The sequence below is a fragment of the Magallana gigas genome, chromosome 8, assembly GCF_963853765.1.
Source record: "Magallana gigas chromosome 8, xbMagGiga1.1, whole genome shotgun sequence".
In the NCBI taxonomy this organism is placed as follows: Eukaryota; Metazoa; Mollusca; class Bivalvia; order Ostreida; family Ostreidae; genus Magallana; species Magallana gigas.
The window spans coordinates 36,770,243-36,792,960 of record NC_088860.1 but is presented as its reverse complement, the minus strand read 5'-3'; the positions used below and the strand labels follow the sequence as shown (position 1 = coordinate 36,792,960).

Genomic DNA, 22,718 nt, shown 5'->3' with positions numbered 1-22,718 from the left:
ATATATTAATTTAATTTTTGGGTACAAGAACAAGTGTGTATATTTTGGGCATATTGTTAAAGCCACGGCTATTGGTTACAATTTATATCTTCAAAATGTAGAACAAGTATCCGTAACAAGCATGGGTTTTATTTTTCACATCATTGCGTATCTAGTATACTAGTATTCTATTTTGATCAATATTTTTGCATAGAAGTAAGAAAGTTACATGAACACAAAACTACACAAAAATTTGAAACAGATAAGCATCTTTTATTTACAACTAGTATTGTTCCATTTTAGGTGAAATAGTTGCATCCCGTTCTCTCTCCCGCACATATCAAATTCATTCTCTTTCTGGTAAATTTTAACGATCAGTAAAGAATAAAGACGCATTGTATATTTTTCTGCTTGTCCGACTGTTTTTAGACAAAACACCACGCAATGCACGCATATAATCTCAATGGATAATAATAATACTCATAATTATAATGTAATACTTTATTATAGATATAATCGAAGGAGAATGGTGAATGTGAGCTAAACTAAGGTAGGTTGGAACCCGGACCGTCGTTTTATCAGAGCGTAAAAACCAATTTTTCCATTGGTAAAAAAAAATACTAACAGCTTTTAAATACTAAAATTGTTGAACATTTCGTGAAATGTCTTGTCAGATAAAATCTTTGAAAACTATGATTGGGAAACCAAATCTGTCAATCAATTTGTACATCTATATAAACTCGACCGTATATCAAAACGACGCACAGCTAACCACAAACCATGAAGAACGCTTTTCGCTCATTTTTGTATTCTTGTATAGTGCCTACATTTTTTGGCATTTTGGTTGATAGACTTTATCCATTTGGAGACGAATATGGTGACAATTGGCTGCCAAACCACCTTGACAGTATTTCTCCATCAGTCGAGTTTCCAACGAACTTTTCATTTTTCAACAACAAATGTCGCAACTGTTTTGTAAGTATAATCTCGGAGTATTATTAAATTCTTCCGTTTCCAGCGGAAGACCTTTTTGTTTTTGTACTGTTTGATATTTTCCCCCTAAATTTTGTGCACGCGATTTCTAAAAAACTATTCAACCCATCTCAGCAATTTTTTATACACATGATTATCTGAATTTTATATGTTTTTGAAATTGTTGTTGTTGTCACTTCCGGTACCGATTTATCGGCCATTTTTGTACATTTTTACGACCTATTTTGTGCAGAGCTGATCTCAGAAACTATCAGAGATATAGCTATTAAGTTTTCAGGATAGGTAGTCTACAGTTTAAAGTTGTGCACTATTATGTTGTTTTACGCCGGTGGCGTCATTTCTTTGAGCCCGCCTAGACTCGAAAAATTGATACGAATTTTGCATCTAAATTTTCATACGTTTTGATCTGTTTCTTTTTATCAGTTGATATTTTGTTAAAACATATATAACAAAAGTGGTAGAGAATCAAAAGTTCTTTCCATCAAACTAAAGAAAAAGGGACTTGCCCCTTTAATAAGGGGCCAAGAGACTTGTAAACTCTATTACAAATAACTTAAAAATGATAATGATTTTGTAATACATTATGGAAGCAAAGTTGTTGATTGTAACAATATCTATCAGAAAAAATCATTGCCAGGCCCATTCATTTCGTAATTAGGGCCCAGAGTACTTAAACTTTGACGCAACATATCTAGAACAGGATACATACATGTATTTTGTTAAGCATCGTAGAAGAGAAATGTTTGCATTGATGATTCAAATTGATTCCATTAATCAAATTACCAATGTGTGTCCCCATTAAGGATCTAGAGGGCTGGCCCCTAAAATATTCAATCATCTGTATCTCAAAAATGAACAACAATTTTAGATGGGTGTAAGAGCAAAAAATGTTAATATTCTTAAAGTTTTTTTTTTCAAAATAAGCAATAAAAAGGGGGCTTGCTCTTTTAATTAGGGACCAAGACACTCGTAAAGTCTCTTACACATACCTTAAAAACGAACACGATTTTGTAATGCATTATAGAAGCAAAGTTGTTGATTGTAACAATATCAGTTGGTAAAACTCATTGCCGTACCCATTGATGACGTAGTTAGGGATTTTAGGGGACTAAAATCTTTAATGTGCTGTAAAAAGCAAATGAAAAAGCAAAACACTTTGTTTAGAATTTTAAAGGATATAGACAATCGTATACATTATCTGAAAGGGAGTGGTTGAGAGGAAATTCTGAAATTTCATTGAAATTAATATTGTAATCGTATCGTATAAAAATTGAATGGAAGACCTACTCGTTACTCGTAACGAGATTGTATTAAGTTTTTAATATGTTTATAAAATTCATCGCACAAAAACGGGATTTTTATTTTTTTTTTAATAATACTGTTTTTAAACATTCTTTTAAGGAAATATAAGAATACATTTTTTCTAAAAATAAAGGTAAATTGTTAGTTCCCCGCTAATGTTTTTTTTTTCTAAATAAATATACTTCTGTTTTGCTCCATTGATGTTTTTGTTGTATCATCAAAAAGAAGCATGCCAATCCTTAACGATATAACACTGAATGTAACAATGCTGTATAGTTTTTTAGAATAAGTTTTGTACCAAAAATATTCAACATTCATCGGTTACAAATTTGCATGCAACCAAAATTTAATTTTAGTTGCCAGTGCAAAACAAACTTGATTATGAATGATGAGATGGATATTTTTTCTGCAGTAGTGATTAGAAGAATATATATTCGTTGTAATATACCTATTATTAGAATATTACAGCATAACTTGATCTTTGTCATCACAGAATTTTCACGTATGTAGTGATAATCAAATTTAAGGTTTAGAGATGATAAGAGGGATAACTTCCTTTAAGGTTTCTCCACCCTCGATGTTTTTATGGTTTAATCTGTGTAATTTTTGTTTAAATTTGATGATTAATATGCAAACAATCAAATTAAAGTTAAATATTGGTATGTTGCAAATATATTGTTCATGCTGTAGGAGCTAACACAGGTACACTATCAGGACAGTTATAGCAACGACTGCTCTCTTATCATCACATTCATTTTAATTAATTTCGATATAATAAAGCAATTTTTAAAAGAAATTAATCGCAATCCTTTTTTTAAAAGTATTTTAACATTTTAAGGCCATTTAAAAATTGCCAGTATGAAAGCTATCACATTTACAGTGCATTTTGATACGATTTTTCAACCATGAATAAGTACAGTTTAGCAACATAAAACGTCTATAACTTTTGAAATAATGGTTCAAACTCACTAAAAATTGGTACACTTGTAATTCATTATATATCCTATCGAAATCTGCAAAGAAATGTTTACCTTGCCTGGTAAAAAATTATGATTTGTGGTCTCTGTCAAGTTTACCTATATACGGTTTTATCAGTTTTTCATTGAATTCAGCGATTTCAACTCAAACTACTCTCTATGAATTGTTAAACATTGGTGTCATTTCACTTTACATAGCTTAAAATGTGTTAAACACAAGTATAAATCAAGAAATATTGGCAAAACTATACACCACATAACACTATTATTATAACCGATAACGGTAAAATATTCTGGAATGCTCACAATGACGTCACACGATAATCGAAAGACCTTAAAATGCCTTTGTTGAATTTTGGACACTTTTATGTTCTTTAGAGATTTAATTTCAGAAGGTAAAAAAATCTTTTAGAATGTATGTTTTCTAACATAAAAACTTTATGCATTTTATGCACCTGAAACATGCACAGTTTTGCAGTTGCTCACAGAATACACATTTACAACTGAAACTTCTATCAATATTCTTAATATTCAGTGTAAATATTGTTTTATATGGTATATATCTTGAATTGTATTTTCTAAATAGTGTTTGGTTGTATATTTTGATTATGTTGATCATCAATTTTTTAGAGTATGAGAACCACAAGACGAATTGACATATAATTATTTCATATCAATAATCAATAATCAATAATGTGCTTTATGAAAATATTTTTTTTTGTAGAAGAGGTTTTATAAACCTTAATTTATTTGTTTGTCTTCAATTTAAAATAGTGTAATCAGTAATCGGTCAGTATCTTAATTTTTTTTGGATCAAAATTTGTGTAAACGCATTGGTGTTTGTACTTTTTCCAGCTAAAAAATGCCAAATTCATTGACCAATGAATGAAATTACTACATGTACTTATCTGGTATCCTGAATATGAAATTATAATCTCTTAGATGATGAGAGTACATGTATTCGAAATTTATTTCTTTTGTAACAGTTGATATTCATTTATTGCTGCCGTTATCTACTAGTAAAGAATTTAAACTGCAATGTCAGATTTAGTTGGTTTATTAAACTGTTGTATACATTATTTTAATATTTTAGGCATACAAAGCAACTTTAATGTCAATTCATCAAAATACATGTACATATAAATGGTCACATGAAACAATTTTATGGCTTTCGTTCATATTTAAAAGAGCTAGATGATGGTCATGTTCAGACTTTACTGAATTCCTTGAGAAGAAGTGTTCTATGTAAAGAAATGGGAAAAATCGGAAACAACAATAGCAGACAATAGCTGGCGATACCAGACGGTACACAGCAGGCAAAAATCAAACTACCTGAAATTGTATGTGTATAGGTTTCGGAAGATCATTGGAGGATGAAAAAAAAATTAATGTTACAAAAAGAAATATTTTAAAAATTTATGGAGTTTAATGTGGTGGTAATGAAGAAAAGTGTGAAAATTTATATTTGATTAACAAAGTTCAAAATATAATACAATTTTTTGGCACGTGAAGTTAAAGACAGTTGACAATACATGGAAGAGCTAGTGTTATAAGATTATGATATTTCTTGTCTGGGATTTCAGTGTCATATAAAACAACTGATGAAATAAAAATGATGGTTTAAAGATTGATAATATTGTTTTTGAAAATACTGTCGGATCGACGTAAGTTTTAGCCAAGTATTTTGTTTAACAAAAGAACTGGTATATGGAAACATATTTTAAGGACACACGAGACGTTCTTCAATTCTATATAATTTTCCTTAATATATTATTTCTTGCTAATTAACATTTAAACCAGTTATTTCCCAAAACTTCAAGGTACTAACCATGTTATTTTCGGAGCTAGAATATTTAGAATAAACCTTCAAATACCATGCAAAATGCATTTGAATGTTTATAAGTAAAGTCATAGTATGTATTTTTAATTGAACACTTTAGGCTATATCTAAATGAAAAAGGTATCATATAACATGAAAATATAAATATCGAATTACTTAATGGAAATCTTCACATTTTGGAGATAGGAAAGAATATAAAATATGGAAGAGAGGTCGCGTCTGACCTAAAGCTATTTTTTTTTTTCAAACGTTGTGATTTTGGAAGTGAAATTGAAATATTTCTTTTCAGTTGAGCAAAAAAGATTTGCAATGTCTGCCTTCCTTTTATATTGAATTGTTTAGTGCATGGTAATCAGTTTAAGATACTATTGATTACAATGAAAACAAAAACAAGTTGTTTTTCAATCTTACGATTATGAATAAGAACAAAACACTGTTCTGGTACATTTTATAAAAGCAGATATTACACACATATCAGAGACATTTCATATGGATGAATAACTGGATTTTCCCTGAATCTTGTATAGAAGAACTAATACATGAATTTAATTCAGAAAATAAAGCAAAATCAATTGAAGATGATTATGCAATATTACTATATGTTGTATTACATGTAGAAGAGTGGAAAAAATATTGCTCTAAATTATGCTTATGTGAAAGAAGCATTGCTTCCAAGGTTTCTTCATGTAAAATAAAGATTTAATTTTACAAAATATTAATACAAAAGCTGTTTTACCCTCCAATATGAAACAAATACTGAAAAAGAAAACTGCAAATTGATAATACCGTAATACTTGATATTAGATGGATGATATTGCAAGGAGATGGTAAACCTTCAGATGCTGTAGTACTTATATTTTTTTTTGATAATGTGATTTTTTTCATATGGAAAACTGTTCAAGGTTGGTAAAACAGATTCAAACAAATGTCTATGATGTAAAACAGAATGTGACGATTAGAACGCATGTTTATAAAATTTGAAGTAGTACAAGGATTTAAAAATACACATGTAAATATAATGTAACATTTGGATTCGTTATTGAACATATTGAAGGACTGTGAAAAAAGTATAATGAAAGTGTATACAACGTTTTAGATGAAATTTTGATGACGATATTTCTAAATGTTTTGAAAAATATAACTATTTATAGAAGGCAACAAATTTTGTAACAAAAAATAGGTAATCAAAAGACAGATTTAAAAAGGTTTGAAGATATTTTTTCTCAAATATTACATTCATTACAATTATTATTACATATGTTGAAGAAAAATTTACTTTTGAAGAAAACAGAAGGTATACTGTTGTTCATTTTTTGATTTTATAATGAAGTGACGTGTCATGAATTTAATTTTTCTAAATTTCATGCTATTTTTTTAACTAAGTAATTTTCTAATGATCTGAGATTTTTTTTCAGATCATGTGAGCCACTTTAAAGAAGTTATTAATACAAAATTGATAAATCTTTTAGGTGTCCAGCCATGGATTAATTTCCCTACAAAATCTCTATTACGGGTTTCGTCCCTTAGAGTATCCTATTGATAGGGCCTTGATTGCTCCTTTCTGGGCGGATGTTTATTTAAAAAAAGGAGGGAGAGTTTGGTACAGAATTACAACGGAGAACACCATAAAACAACGAGCTACAAATTATGTCAAAACCTACTTTCCCAGCAGATTCAAGGACTTTCAGGCGTCCTGGATATTCATATCCACATGGGAAAGCGTGACATTTTTTGGCTGTAGCTTTGGGTCAGGATGTTTAAAGGTACTTTATACAAAAGATAGTGTTATAATTTCTTTTCTATTTGGAACATTATCTGAGTCTGCCAGTAAACTAATATATTTCTGTTGTGAACCGGTTGGGCGAGCGCAGCAAGAACTACAATTATCGCATACCATTGTCAATTATATCCCATAGACTTACCCCTAGCCTAAAACAGCATCGATATCGCTTCCTGTCAAACAATTTTATCCCCGCCAAAAACCTGAACTAAGAAAGTAATATGATACTTCCAAATTTTCCCGTGTCGGACCATCATTCACCAACTTCGACGAAGTCAAATCGGTTGAAAAAAAATTGAGATATATTTAAGCATTGAATCATTATTTTTTGAAAGATGTGGTCTCATAACTGCAACGGTGCGTGCATACAAATTGAATAACGCGCGCTAGCGCGTTATGAAAATTTGCTTGCACACACCGTTGCAGTTATGAGACCACATCTTTCAAAAAAAAATGATTCAATGCTTATATTTACATTTTTTAACATTTTTTCTCTTTCCGCAAATATGATTTATTTTAAAAAAATCTCGGGCTTATTCAACGTGTAATGCGCAATTAACTGAAGAGCCTTTGGAACAGCCGAATTATGCTGTCAAAAATAGTGCACAGCGTTTTAAATTCTAATAATACAATTTTATTTTTCATTCTGTAATTTGATGAATCTATTTTTGGCACCCTAAGAAATTAATCAATTGAATTCATATAAATCTTAAAAAAATATTTACATCCATGAAATATCAATCAGCCCAAGTATAATATCAGGTCGTGATCCGGTTTGAAGTCGAGAGGAGAGTCAGTCATGTTCTGAAGGAAGACTGAATGTATTCATACGCACCAGATTTGGTGATTGGGTCTTCTGTGTTATGCGTAAATATCACTCAAATCGATCAATGCAATTTAATAGGGGGAAAGAAAGTGAATGTAAATATTTTTGATTACTACAAAGTCGATTATTTAAGATGCAAATTTAATCAATTCTTTTCGGTAGGATAATACTTATTGAAGTTTGATCAATGCGATGGAAAACAAAAACATTAAAATTGTTTTTTCAGCGTATTTTTTATTCTTTGTTGTTATCTGAGTTTTATTTCTTTACATGGACCTGTTATATAAATTTTCAGTTTTTTTAATGTGGTCTTTTCAATGCGTTAAGGCATGTGTACGGTACGGAAACGTATAACCGTTAGAATTCGTGCCATACTCATATGAAACGTATGAATTGTCAAAAGTATGTCGACTTTTACAAAGAGATCAGAATAAGTCGATATATTTTGGACAATTCAATCACTCATTACAAGCTTTCTTGGCTTTGATAATATAAACAATTTTGCTTTATCAATTTGTTCCAATGTTACAAATACGTAGAAATGTTCTTGCAATCTCTTATGAGAATCAATTATGATAAAATGATACAATTTAGGAAGTTTTCGAGTCCACTCGGGGATTAAACCCGGGTGGGTCTACTTGGCACAATTCCACGACTCTAACAAATGAGCTACGCAGACTATCGCTTCGAACTTTTAAGCCGAAAATCTCGGAAATGCGTAAATCGATTTTAAAACAAATCATATATTCTGAATTCACAAAAGTACTAGTATCTCTATCAACTGTAAAAAAGGGATAGAAAAATATTGAAAAACAAAGACATCTTCAAAAATTAGGTTTTACCATACCATTTGGTGACGACCGACGTTGGGAATTGCAAAGCGACTATTAGCTATGTATAATTTGAGAGTTCTATCATTCATACTATTTGAGAAAAGTCGTAAACAAGCAAAAACATCAAATTAAAAATATAATGGGAGCGGAAATAAAATAAATGACGCGTATTCTTTTTTTTAAATTTTGTTAAAAATAAGATCAGAAAGTTTCACTGAAATCGTCGGAAGCGATTTTAAGAAACGTTAGAGAAAATAATAATGATAAATAAAAAAACAAGACGCTTGTTGCGAGTAGACAATAGGGGCAGTTGTTGATTTCTATCATTTCTTAACACTACATCAAATTCCATTGAAACCTCTTTTAAAATTTAAATAGACATATAATTGTACCTAAATTATACTTTAAAGTCGCTATTATTGTGATATTTGATAAAATTAAAATGGAAATAAGTAAAACCTATCATTTCAAATATAAATCAGAAATCTTAACACATTTAAGGTAGACATATTTGGCACTCGGGGACTGAACATAGGTCGGCGGGGCACAAGCCCACCACTAACAACTGAGCTACTCTCAGGATTTTGGAGCCCAGAATCTCGTGAATGTGTGGATTGATTTTAAAACAAATTTCATATTTGGAAGTTTCGAGAGCGTCTCTATCGAATAAAAACAACAATAAAATCAAGGAAAAAAAATTGAAAATAAAGCTTTTTCATTTCCTTTCGGTTACGACCGGAAGTGACGACCGATACTCAGATATGCAAGAGACACTGCGGCTAGAGACTTTCTACCATCAATGAAAATTTGAAATTTCGTATTCTAACACTTTTGGAGAGAAATTGTGAACAAGCAAAAACATATATAAAATCTTAAATATCTCGGAACCGGGAGCAACGACCAGAAAATTGATCAATAAATGTCTTACAAATTTTGTGCTTAATAAGATCTGAAAGTTTCATTAAAATTGGCTGAAGCGTTTTTGAGGAAACATTTAAGGAAAAAAATTACTAGACGCTCGTTGCGAGCAACGATAGGTCTTCCGTTTGAGTGCAAGTATATTTGGTAAAAGTTAAAAGCATTTTAAGTCTTTTCCTAACTTGATCTTGTATTTGTATTGTTTTATAATTCTGTACTATTAGAAGTGGTGAAGAGGGGGTCAATGGATAGTGGACATCTTTCTTATTCATATATACAATTATCAGTGTGTAATCAAAAGTAATTGAAAAGTAACTTGAATTACATGCCCTTTTTGAAAGTAATTCATTAAATACTATTACATGTAATTGCAAAATAGGTCAACTACACATCACTATCAATTACATCAAATTAGTAATGAATTACAGTCCATTACCATTATAAATTACCATTACCCCATCTCTGCATAACACACAAATATGCCATTCAGTCACTTTTCAGTTACCTTTCAGTTGTATTTCAGTTGACTGAATGGTACAGATAAATATTCATCCTGTGTCCGTTTGAATAAAACATAAAATAGCCTATAAAGATAGTTGTCCTAACACTTCATCAAATTCCATTTTCCCGTCTAAAAGAATTGCATTAGACATATAATTATACTTAAATACTCACTAGTATTTCGATTTTAATTAGAAATGAGTAAAGTTTATCATTATAAAGATGATATAAATAAATTCTAACACAATTAAGGAAGAACAAGTACTCGGCACTGGGGGGGGGGGCAGAACCCGGGTCGATTGTACACATGCCCTCGACTAAAACGACTGAGCTAGGCGCACTCGCTACAGGTCTTTGGAGCCCAAAATCCTCGAGGATGCTCGGATAAATTTTAAAACAGATTTCATATCTGCGAGTGTTGAGAGCGTCTCAATCGAATAAAAACAAAAAATCAAGCAAAAAAAAAAGAATTAAGGTGTTTCACTACCTTCCGGTGACAACTGGCTCCGGGATAATGAAACTGTCTTAAATTTAAGTTAGAATTTTGTCATAAATCTAAGATTTAGACTTAGTTAAGATTGCTTACTTAAGTGCATTACAAAACGATCTAAGAAAAAACTTAGCTAAGATTTGTCTTAGCTAAACTCCATAGTAACTCGTGCGATTTTTCGACAGAATTTGTTTAAAGTGGAAGTCTTCTTCGTTTGAAGATTCCTATCGACTGCATCGTAAACATTATCATATATCACAAAGTTTAAAAAATTATATTTAAAAGATGCTTGACACAAATATTAGCATAGTTTCTTACTGGATAACATTTCAGTCATTATACAGACGTGTTTACACACTTTCACTTTAACAAAGGGAAATAACCTCAACAGCAAGTCCACAAAGGGGAAAAACCTAGACTATAAATAGAAAACCCGAGGACTAGGGAGCCGCCTTTTTTTTTTGCTGATCATTTCTTCTTAAAAATCCAACGAGTGTCGCCATTTTGAACTTACTTAGTAACAATCTTTAAACTTAAGTCTGCCTAATAGCAGTCTTAAGATTGAAGACAATATTTCAGACATAACCCTAAGTAATTTTTTTGTGATCCACTTTAAGAAAAATCTTAAAAATTAAGTGCAAATGTATTGACTTAAGTCTGACTTAAGATTTAAGACAGTTTCATGATCCCGGAGCCTGGAAGGGAAGGCGGGCGGGCGTTTGGATATGCATGAGACATTACGGCTAAAGACTTTCTACTATCCCTGAAAATTTGAAAAATCTATCTTTATAGTACTTTTGGAGAAAATTCATAAACAAGCAAAAACAAATTCTTTAATATCTCAGACTAGGGGTGAAAACCAAAAAATTAAATAATAAAAATCTTTCAAATTTTGTGCTGAATAAGATCTGATAATTTCATTAAAATCGGCAGAAGCGTTCCTGAGAAAACGTTAGAGATGAAAATAATAATAATAGGGAAAAGAAACAAAGCAACAATAATAAGGTGTTCCGTTTTCAAAGGAAGACCTTTAAAATAATCAAAAGTGAAAAAAATCACAAAGCAATAACAGGAATCGTTGGAATCAGAAGACCTTAAAGGAAGTGAACATGAAAAAATTATCAAGGGCTCAAATTTGTCTGTTTGATGTGTATAATGATATCTGAAAACCATTTAGACAGAGCTTTCCTCAGTAAAAAGATATACCACTTAGAATAACTAATTCTTGCAATCCATGAGCGCTGCCATATTGTTAAAATCATTACCTCCCTGCTGGGTTATCTCTAGCCATCTAAGAGAGGGCAGCACTGATGCTGCCGTCAGTGAGACACATTGCATTTTTACACACGTGTAGTAACAGGGATAAAATGCCATCATCAAAATGTGAATGGAAACTTGAAAGGAATGTAAAGAGTTGTCATTTTAAACAGTGTTTATGGAGGAAGATTTTGGATCTCAGAATGATGCATTCCCACCAGCAGTTAATGTGACATGTAACTAGAATGGAATGTCCGTGGTTCAGTGTTATTGTGACCTATTTTTTCTTGCACTCGGGAATTTCTTGTTTATGAGTTTGAACATTATGTGTGCTACATAAATGAGCACACAAGGTGCGCATTGCACAGCATCCTGACTTTTAAAAAGTGTCTTAGTCCTGTTATTCTTCTGACAGCATAAACAGAACCTGCGTACCATGGAATTACAATTTTATATTAATTTAAATTGAAATCTAAAAACAGCATTTTATTTATGTAAACACTAACTGCCACATGCATCTCCGTACAAACATCTGGAATGTGATGATCTCATATTTCACAAATTAATTTATCTATATTCATTTTTTGTACAAATCATAAATAGTTATCTGAGATTCATTTATAGAAATGTACTAAATCCTTGTCTTCTCATGACAGTACACAAAATTTTTTTCTTCACATCAAGGCATAATTTTTCTCCTCAACTTTTATCAACTCTGTACATAAACACTGGCCTAGTTCCAAAATTGACCCAGTCACCAGCAGCAATGTGGCTTATCTACGTCAGAGAACAGATGCATGCTGGGGAATAATGGATTACCTCCATAAACCTTTCACTGAGAGTGTTAAATTGATAAAATCTCTTGATAGAAATAAACAAATAGGTAACATACCTCATTTTTAAGTTTCAAAAGGCTTTTATAATTTATTAAGCAACAATTATTTTTTTCATGTTCACTTCCTTTAAAAATAATTAAAAGTGAAGAAAAAAAACAAAGCAATAACAATAAGGTCTACCGTAGGAAAAGGAAGATCTTAATAATAATAATAGATGAAAAGAGGAAAATTACTACTTAATGATACAACAGGTTTTTTTTTTTTATCAATTCAGTGCATATTAATCTTACTAATTTAATCATTTTTGTAATAAAAAACTATAAACTTTTTGTTAGTTAAAATCAATTTCTAAATCATACATGTGCCATTGTATATATGAAGGGTCTGCACACTTTTAATGGTGATTCTTCATTCGACGTCGTTTTGAAAGATTAACTGTAAAATTACTGAGAAAAATATACATTCGATAATGCTTTTAATATTCATTAAATTTTAATGTAAAAGTTAAAAAGGAAAACTGAATCTTTAAGTTGGGAACTATTTTAACATAGATTATTTGATGGCAAAAAAAAAAAACCCAGTGTAAAAGAAATAAAAAAGAATGCATTTTGAGAGATATCAAATGAATTATACCTGTTATATAAAACAAGGATTTTTTTATTTAATTAATTTCAGTCAGTAAAGAACATGGTTGTTCACTCAGTTAAAGGGTACCCCTCCACGCAAATCGCTTAAGCTCCAAAGCATCTTGGGAGTTTACCATCCCTCTCTATAACAATAGTAATAAATAATGTATTTTATTAAGACAGGAAAGTACAGGTATTAACACTATACTAGTTTACATTGTGGTCCTGTATAAAACATATGTACCAAAAAAAAGTGTAAGACACATATAAATAGTATAAATAAAATATATACTCACAAAAAAAAAATATACAATATATAGAATTTTCACTGCTAAATAGTATTGTTTTAGATACTTTGTTTTAAGGTGGAATATCCCTCTGATAACAAAGATAACTTCTGCAAAAAATAATCTCACTTTGTTTCTGTTGACTCACAATTATTAAGGCATGTAGCAATAAGGGAATCAGTGCTGGGCCCCAATTTTTGTTGGAAGGCGACATTTATTCAATATTCAGTTATAAAAAAAGGAAATTTGAACCAAACGAACTAAACCCAAACTTTTGGCAAGTGAAAAAAAGTAAAGAAAACTTTCACCAAAAAAAAAAAATGTAAGAAGCGAATTATATTTATAAAAACTTTAAACATGTATACCCCTTCCCCTCCCCCAATGGATTAATTTTTTTGTGTAATATTACTAGATTTTATGTACTAGTTCAGTACATGAACAGTGCGTGTTTGATGTTTTAGGCCAGAGAATTTTGGATGAAATTTTGCTCCCTCTCTCCCCATTTATAGCTCGTTCACAAAGGTGAAAGAATTATAATTGAGGAAAACGTGACCAAGACCATTGCAAACTCTAGGCTTAACTATCATCGTTTGAAACATAACATTTAAATGTTCAAAATTGAATATGGGTTTTCTTACCTGAGAGAGAAGATATGGGACAACAAAATTAAACAAATAATAATATTACATTTTATTCAAGACAATATACCCCTATATTGAGATCATACTAGTTACTGGAAGATCATTCATTTGATCCCCTTTTAGTGCTATAACAAAATGCTCTCACGACTGGTTTACACTTTTAGCATTTCTAAAACATATGGATCCATACACATGAACTATTATCTAATCCAAATTTAAAAACAGAAAACATTTCTGATTAATTAGAAACTGTGGCAATTTATCAAGTACTGTATGTGAAATATGTATGTAAAATCTTCAATAGTCTATGATAAAGAAAGATAACTATTGCTAATTGAAGCAATTTTTTGTTACAAACCTATGCAACAGAGTGCTATTCTGAACTAAAAAGCACCGCTTTATTATGTTTTCTAATATGAATTGGCAATGTATATAACTATATATTATTTTCATATACATTTAATATTTTTAATTTTGCTTTTTCTATTCACTATGTCTAGTTTTCTTCATTACATGATTAGACACATTATCTATTTTTGAAAAATCTAGCAGCGCTTCATCACTTCAACTTTGTTTCATCTGAATCTATTGTTATTGACTGTCATGAAAATCAATATGAATTTTTTTAAAAAAGATAGGTAAAATTAATAGCAGAGGGATATTACACCTTAAAAGAAGCAATGCCGTTAAACGTTCGAACATACTAGTAATCTGGCAGTTGATTCCATAAAATAGATTTTGATATTCTAGAAGAGGCTGAGCGCTTATAATGTTCAGTCTTTCCAAACACTGCTGAAGCAAAATAAGTACCCAGTTAATTTTTTAATTTAAGGCGTTTCCGCCCGCGGCAGGGGCTACTTTTTTTTTATATGAGATGAAAAACAATGTGTAAGATGATAGTTAGACATGTGTAAGATGTCTGACTATTCACGTTTTGTAATAAAGCTAGGTCATTTGAAATTTTGATGGGTGTTGTTTCCGAAGGGAGGTGAAAAGGCCCCGACTTGATTTTCATGCGCATGTGTAACTTCGACGCAAACAAAGTCTCACGCCTTGCAGGATGTACCTGTGTATTTTGCTAAAAAATTGTAAATGAAGTATTGTATAAAAAGATATCAAAAGAATTTTACCTTAAAGTTCGTTTTGAATTTTTAATCTGTATTAAAATTTGCACAATTTTGGTAAGAATACAAATTAAAATTTAATACGATAGTAACACCTGCAACAAACCACTAACACTACTTGTTTCTCTAGTACGTAGGATTTACATATCTTAAAACATTGAAGTCTTGCGGTGTCATACCCTTTAAAAGTTTAAAAGCTAACAAAAGTTTTATGTATAAAATAATCCTGAATAGGCATCCAGTAAAGAACTCTAAAAATGTCAACAGATAGGGGTAGTTTGAGTGGTTTTAAGGTGCAGAATAATTTTAGCTGCCCTTTTCTGTAATTTAAGATTTTTCTCAATTTGTTTTGCCCGAACACCAAATTGTAGAACAGTAGTTAACGAGGCCGAGTACAGTTCGAGTACACACGCTTTCATGTAGCCTTTCATTTGCATTGCGCCACCATCTTTTTGCTTGGTTGACGCCATGGTGTTACGGTTTCAACTCCATATATTTAGCGAAATTTGTTAAAAATAACTCATTTGAAGTGTGAAATTTATTATCATATTTTAGAATAAACATAACTGTCTTGAAATATAAGCTATAAATGGGATCGGGAGGAAATCGAAAAGAGCGTTCAGCAAACTTAGCTCTTTGTCAGATTTTCTTACCCCGCGCCTACATATAGCCTAATTCATGTTTTTCAACACATTTACCACGTATTTTATATATATGACCCTTAATATATGTATATGTATATGTCTGAATGTTTTAATTATACTATATGGGTCACCTTTTTAGCCTTTTTCAATTAAAAAAATAGCCATTGTCTGACAATCTTGGAAATTGCGAACGCAACCCCCCCCCCCCCCCCAAAAAAAAAAAAACAAAACAAATAAAAAACAAACTTTGATAAGACCCATTAAACAAAACAGGGGATAAAAGTTGTTTTTTTAATAATTTCATACTTTTTAGCAGAAACTTTCATATATAGAAGAGGACAAAAATCCCTAGAGCAGTAGTTTGAATAAAATGAAAAAAAGTGCTACATTGATACACCTCAAGCAAAATCCCACAGGGTTCTATGTTAAAAATTAACAAACTTTAAGAAAACCCCTAAACAAACGCTCGGTAAATGTCTGATCTTTTTGTCATAAAATAATAATTATATGATAGTAAAAATTTGTGTAAAAAATTTAATTGAAAAAACTAGGGCAGAGGAAATTATACTCGACGTCGTTTTTGTTTTTCATCGGAGCACGTCTTATTCAACACCTTTGAACTCAATATTTATTGTTGAAAAATACCCCCGGGGCAATTTTCATCTCGGGTCAAATTTCTTCATAACACCAGCTAAGTTGGAATATATATGTATTTTTGTTTTATCTACATGTTTTGAGACTCACGTTAATACTTTATTTCTCTACCTCATAACATACAAGACATGCATTACATTTGGGATTAAAATGATAATAAGCAGTTCAATATCTTAATGTCTAAAATCAGAAACTCAGCTGATCTTTCTCAAATCGGCGATTATCTCACACCAATATTAGACTTATGAATTCATAAATAATGCACGGGTGTCATGTTTTAAATTTTTAATTTAGCGTGTGGTAGTAGATAGAAGTAGTTCCTATCTCAATTTTAAGAAAATAAAAAGTCATAGTTTATATCGTAGTTTTGAAATCTGCTTTCAAAATTAAGTGTTTTTTCCCCAAGGCACTCATGACAATTTGCGTTTAATAGACGAGAGTGTATTTGAAAGACACAAATCCATGAAATGGCAATCCCCATCAACATTTGTTAATTAAGCTGTGAACTTTGCAAATATTAAAAAAATTTAAAATCAAATAATTCTGAATTATTCGCTTAAGTTAACGATTTTAAACAAACCTACACGTACAATTAACATTGCTTTTTTCATTGCCAGTAAAACAAATTACCGCCGTGTGAAATATTTCCATAAGACATGTCACCATCTCTCCTTCAATAGCACTAACTGACTCTCGTCTTATTTTTGTTTCTAACCAGTCCTTTATTTGACCTGTCTCAGCACATTTATCAGTTAAAGTCTTCCTCATTCTGTTGCTTTATTAATAACCACAAATTTTACAGCCAGTCAGAAAAGGTATATCCAAAGTATAACCGTCTCTCAGTCATTTGATTGATATAGGATTACGAAAGTGCGAGGGACATCTTGGGTGTAATTAAATGATAATTTTTGCATGCATTTTAGAGAAATACTTTTCAAGCAGTCTTGATATCTGATGGAAACCATTCGATCGTGATTTTCAATTATGGTGAAATAGAGTGGACAACAGGACCAACTTCTAACGGAAATATTGACACAGGATTGGGCGGAACTCCGGCTCAAGTATGAATTAATTTTGATGGTCGATTATTTTTTCGATCTCAAATTATTAACTGATATATTCATGTTTCATACTGGTAAATTGTGTATAGATTATTTTTCTCTCTATTTCACAAAGCGACGGATTCGTTGACAACAAATATTAACAGATCATGTCTTTTTACTGTGTAATTTACGAGATAGAAATAGAATACATGCTGCATGTATGCTCCTGTAAACTCAAGATGTGTTACAGGTTGGATTCAATGCAGGCGATGGAGTACGGTTTTTCAAAGTAAATGTTGGTTTAACTCCGGATGTCGTGAATATTGACGAAATGTCGAATGTGTGGATTCCAGGAGTATTTGTATTTAGAGTTGACAAAACGGAAGTAATACAACCGTGTGAAGTGGAGCGTAAGGAAACACAAATGTTTTGTTTTATTCCATGAAAGGCTTACCGATTCTAATGCAAACATAGTCAATGTTATGTCACAGGAAAAAGTGCTTTCAAAAGATACTTCTAGACCGCATATTTTTTTTTAAAATTGCCTCTCATTATTTTCAAAGGTTTGTGATAAATTAACATGCATTACATATAACTTTTGCATGCATTTTGATCACTTTCAGAAAATCTGGCGATCACCCCTAACTCAGGGCCTATGTTGGGAGGTCAATATATTACCCTAAGTGCCCCATGTATTGACCCAAGAGCAACAATAATGGCTAGTTTTTCTAGATCAACTAAGTACATGTGCGAAAGGGAATCTTTGTTAAGCATAGTCTGCATCACCCCTGCCTTTAATACTACAGGGGAAATTATTATAGACGTAGAAATTACGGACCAGGATCAGATTATCACAAGGACACTTCAGTATTCTTACACAGTCCGTATGTATTTACCATTAATTCCACATATGACATTATTAACACCTCTTTGATATTGATTATATTCAAATTCAAATACCATAAGAAAATTACTACAAAAACTGTATTTGTTGACCAGAAATGTTTCCATAGGATAACAGTATATATATATATGTATTGATGTACAAGGTTCTCGTTTTAACATATAATGGAACAGTCATTCTTCCAAAATATACATGCTAAGGATTGGGATAATTAAAATATCAAATCAATCTAATATTTCTTAAAATGTAATTTAAAACAATATATATTTAACACAGCATTGATTTCTGACCTATAAATATGTTCAATGCCGGAAATATGTTCACTCAAACAGACGTTTCCGTACCAAAACCTGCAAATAGTGTAATTTTTTTTTTAGATATTTAATGCATTTTCTTATATAGAGTGGGTTTGTGCTCCATATTTTTCTCATAGCCTAAATAAGGTCTAATGGAAAACAAACCAATTTCAATCAACAAAAACGTGAAGAGGTGACCCACTATACATTATAAATATCATTTTGTACCAAACTATTGAACGTTTTGAAAGAATAATACAAATCCGTAAATTCGAAGCCAAAGTGACACATAGTATTTAAACAGCGTGCTTTGTTGTGTCTGAAATGGCTCAGTGGTTAGAGTACCTGACATAAGCTAACCTTATATAACTTGGGTTTTTATGTTATGGGTTCGATACCACAGAAATTTAAGGCAATATTTTTTTCTTATCGTTTGTTAAATATATTAAAAACTAAGTAAAGTTAGAAATTGTGTTTTTGCAAACTGGAATTAAAATATATTTGAATAGATTCAATTGGGAAAAAATAAATCCAAAATTGTATTTTACGACGAAAATGAATGGGCATATTCGCTATCTTATCCCCCATCTTCGTTTGTTAATGAGGGTTTCAACCGATATGATAGGAAACATAGTGTAGGGAATAAATGTAAAAAGTAAAAATATTCGTTAAAAAAAAAGCTGATTATCCCATTGATGAATGTTAAGAATGTCTCTTTTCCTAGCGAAAAGTTGAAATCATCACGAGTGGTACTGATAATGCTTATTCTGCTCCGTGAAATTAAAACGCCATAGAGCAGTTTCACGCCAGTACTGAGACCCTTTCAACTATTTTGATCGAATGTTTATTTTAGTTAATATAGCTGACAGCAAGCAAAGAGTATTCAGACAAGACCCAGATGATTGGTTTTCTGGATATCACAATATTTCATGGGATAGGGACGCGGCCGAACTGCAGAATAATGATACGATCGACATTTATCTCTTTTCCTTGATTGTAAGTATCTTCTTATACATGTAAGCTTGTTTCCAATTATTTGCTGTACTCAAGTTAACCATCTCTACGTTGTCCATCTCAGGAGGACACTGATGGACATTTGTCATGGGAGAGTCAACTTCTGCTAGAAGAAGTGGAACGTTCAGCAGAATGGAAGGAAATCTATTTGGAAACACAGAACTATGTTTTGGCCATTATGGTGTCTTCTGCAACCGTGAAAAATGATCAGTAAGAAAATTCAAAATATTTATGATCAATTATTCTTGCTTTTCTAGAAAATACTTTAATATTATTTTTAAAAAATGTTTTAATCAATGTTTGGCCTATATCAAGTTTTTTTTATTACTGTCTATGGGGAAAAAATAAAACCTGTAATCTAAACATTACGTTTCTTTGTAGAAAACTGTTCATATTTAGAAGCAAAGCATAAACGGTGCAAAATGTCATCCATTTTTATCTGTTATAGATTTTGTTTTGAAATATTAAAAAAATATTCTCAATTTTCAGACCTAGAAGAGGAATTTGGTCTGATGTCTTTCCGTTAGCTCTACAGCAAGAAGAAGCTTACCTGTCTTGTGTGGACTGGTTCAAAAAAGATTTAAAGTTTCCTCCACTGCTACGAAATCGTGTTCATCCCTGTCCGTGCACATTAGACCAAGCTTTGCTGGATGTTGTAAGATTTCAGCCAGACCCAAATTGCAACATGTTTAGCCAACAAACTGGCAACTGTTTGTACAGAAAAGATGCAAAACATTGTGTGAACTTGCTTAGCTTTGGGTGTGTATTTAAAACAAATTGTATAAACAAATCATAGCTTAATTTTAAACCAAAGTTACTACTAGTATATTGTGTATATTTCAATGTGAGACCATTTACAATTACAGTCCGAATGGAATGGACAATATGTGTTGTTACAACAATGACGACAAGCTTATAGATTCTTGTTACGGCGAAGGTGGAACTCTTCAGCGGTACCATTATCTAGGAGGCCAGGACGTCCAACCTTTCATCGCTAACTTTTACTTCGATGTACTTCCTTTCTTGTATTGTTGTCGATATTCCAAACATTTTTTGCACATTATTAAAGGTTCAAGGTTCTCGTCCACGTGCCCTCGTTATATACAACGCAGGCAAAAAAGCACATGTGTAAATTATAAACCACCTAGACCAGGTAAATATATTGTTGAAAGACCTCTTAAAATTATTGATATATTGTTCAGTGGACGTGTCATTGTGCGATGCAACAACAAAGTTGTTCGATATTACTATGATGGTTCTTGATATTCCAGCTCGAACTGTCGGAGATCCCCATTTAACTACACTTGATGGTTACGCATACACATTTAATGGTATAGGCGAATTTGTCTATTTGAAAACTAATGACGACAGTTTTCAAAGCCAAATCCGATTTGAACAATTCCATGACAGCAATGGTATTTACAACAACATGAAAGTGCTTTTGTCATAAGTCAGCCATTGATAATTGTCAATCCAAATACTCAGTACATTATTAATATATTTACATGTATGTCGTTTTTTTTCAGGAAATCTTAAGGGCGCAAGTGTTTGTACATCTTTTGTATCCCAGCACCTCAATAACTCGGCTGTCGTTGAAATCCGTCTCGACTCCACAAGTATTGTTCAACTGTTAGTTAATGGGGACGCCTTAGCCTTCGATGAATCACTTTCTTACCATTTTAAAGGTAAGATTTTGTGCGAATTTTCTTTTTTGTAAAAATGTATAGCTTTTCGTTTTGTTCTTGTGCAGGTTTGTGTCTTCAAAATTGTCGCAAGTTTTTCATCAATTAGAACAAAATTATTCTTTTTTTTCGCTGTTTAGGTGTGTCTGTGCTCCAAGTCACACCAGGCATTAATGTTTCGGATGAAACAAAAAAGAGTCATCTCATTTCATTTACAACCATTGGAATAGCATTTCAAACAACAGCAAGTTCCAATGTGCTGAACATAATACCAGTGGTTGGGAACAGTTCATTAACAGGCAAGTTCTCAAAATTGATCAAATCTTTAAAGTCCTTATACACTCTTAAATGGACGATTAATCTTTTGATTTTAAAATGGATCAAATCTCAATTTTTGTTGAATACACAATTTGATAGACAGCTTTCTTACTGTTTTAGGACATTTAAGAGGACTATTGGGCGATTTTGATGGTGACCAAAGCAACGATTTACGAACTCCATCGGATGGAATCTTACAACCAACTTCAACTTCGGAAGAAATCTACCAGAACTTTGGATTACAGTGTAAAAAAACTTTAAATAATTATCTATATTTCACTTTCTCAAAAAGAGTTATGCATCAATGTTTCGTTGTTTTTTTTTTCAGGGAGGATAACAGAGGAGACGTCACTGTTCACTTACAAAGATGGGACTGCGTACAGCAATTACCAAAATCCTAGCTTTATTCCTGCCTTTGAGACACCTACAGATCTCCCGGCGGATGCAGTGGAGGTGTGTGGTGATGATCAAGAGTGCGTCTTTGATTATGCTGTTTCGGGGTCATCAGAGCTTGCTGCCGAAACTAAAGAGAGAACACAATCTTTCTTGTCGTTTCTAGATACGTTTGAGTTGACTGTTAACGAGCTTCAGGAAGAAATGCACAACTGATCAAAAGTCAAATAAGCGCAAAGGTTTTATTCCTTGATGGCATATTGTGCATAGCATCAACGATAAATAAACTTTATTCAACGCACATTTTGTTTTTTGTATTTTCATATAATATAATATAATATAACATAATCATATATATTTATATATAAACTGGTCAAAGAATGAAAGTTTTATTTACCTCTTTTTTGGAAGGAAGTTTAAAGAGTTCAACTCATATACAGTTAGTTGAAGCATATCTTTTACAACATACACCATAGCACAGTGGAGCATTGGAATCTCATACCATAAAATACGATCTTATATAATCTCATTAAACAATATTGAAAAATATATCTTTAAGA

The 22,718-nt window shown here is 31.5% G+C and overlaps 1 protein-coding gene across 1 annotated transcript; it reads left to right on the top strand.

The window, feature by feature from the left end:
• The first annotated feature begins 759 nt into the window (after window positions 1-759).
• Window positions 760-22,450, top strand: LOC105330339 (protein mesh). Its single transcript, XM_066070044.1, has 14 exons — window positions 760-954; window positions 6,561-6,854; window positions 17,432-17,569; window positions 17,802-17,961; window positions 18,175-18,435; window positions 19,605-19,747; window positions 19,830-19,975; window positions 20,255-20,524; window positions 20,632-20,918; window positions 21,037-21,180; window positions 21,292-21,450; window positions 21,588-21,746; window positions 21,886-22,011; window positions 22,094-22,450. Exons 1-14 carry the CDS (start codon window positions 760-762, stop codon window positions 22,372-22,374), a joined length of 2,763 nt encoding a protein of 920 aa, XP_065926116.1. The 3' UTR covers window positions 22,375-22,450.
• The last annotated feature ends 268 nt before the right edge of the window (window positions 22,451-22,718 follow it).

Coding starts and splice junctions, on each gene's coding strand:
- LOC105330339 (XM_066070044.1), top strand. CDS start 760: ATGAAGAACGCTTTTCGCTCATTTTTGTATTCTTGTATAGTGCCTACA. Junction 6,855..17,431: donor TTGGGTCAGGATGTTTAAAG/GTACTTTATACA, acceptor CATGCATTTTAG/AGAAATACTTTTCAAGCAGT. Junction 17,962..18,174: donor ACAACCGTGTGAAGTGGAGC/GTAAGGAAACAC, acceptor GATCACTTTCAG/AAAATCTGGCGATCACCCCT.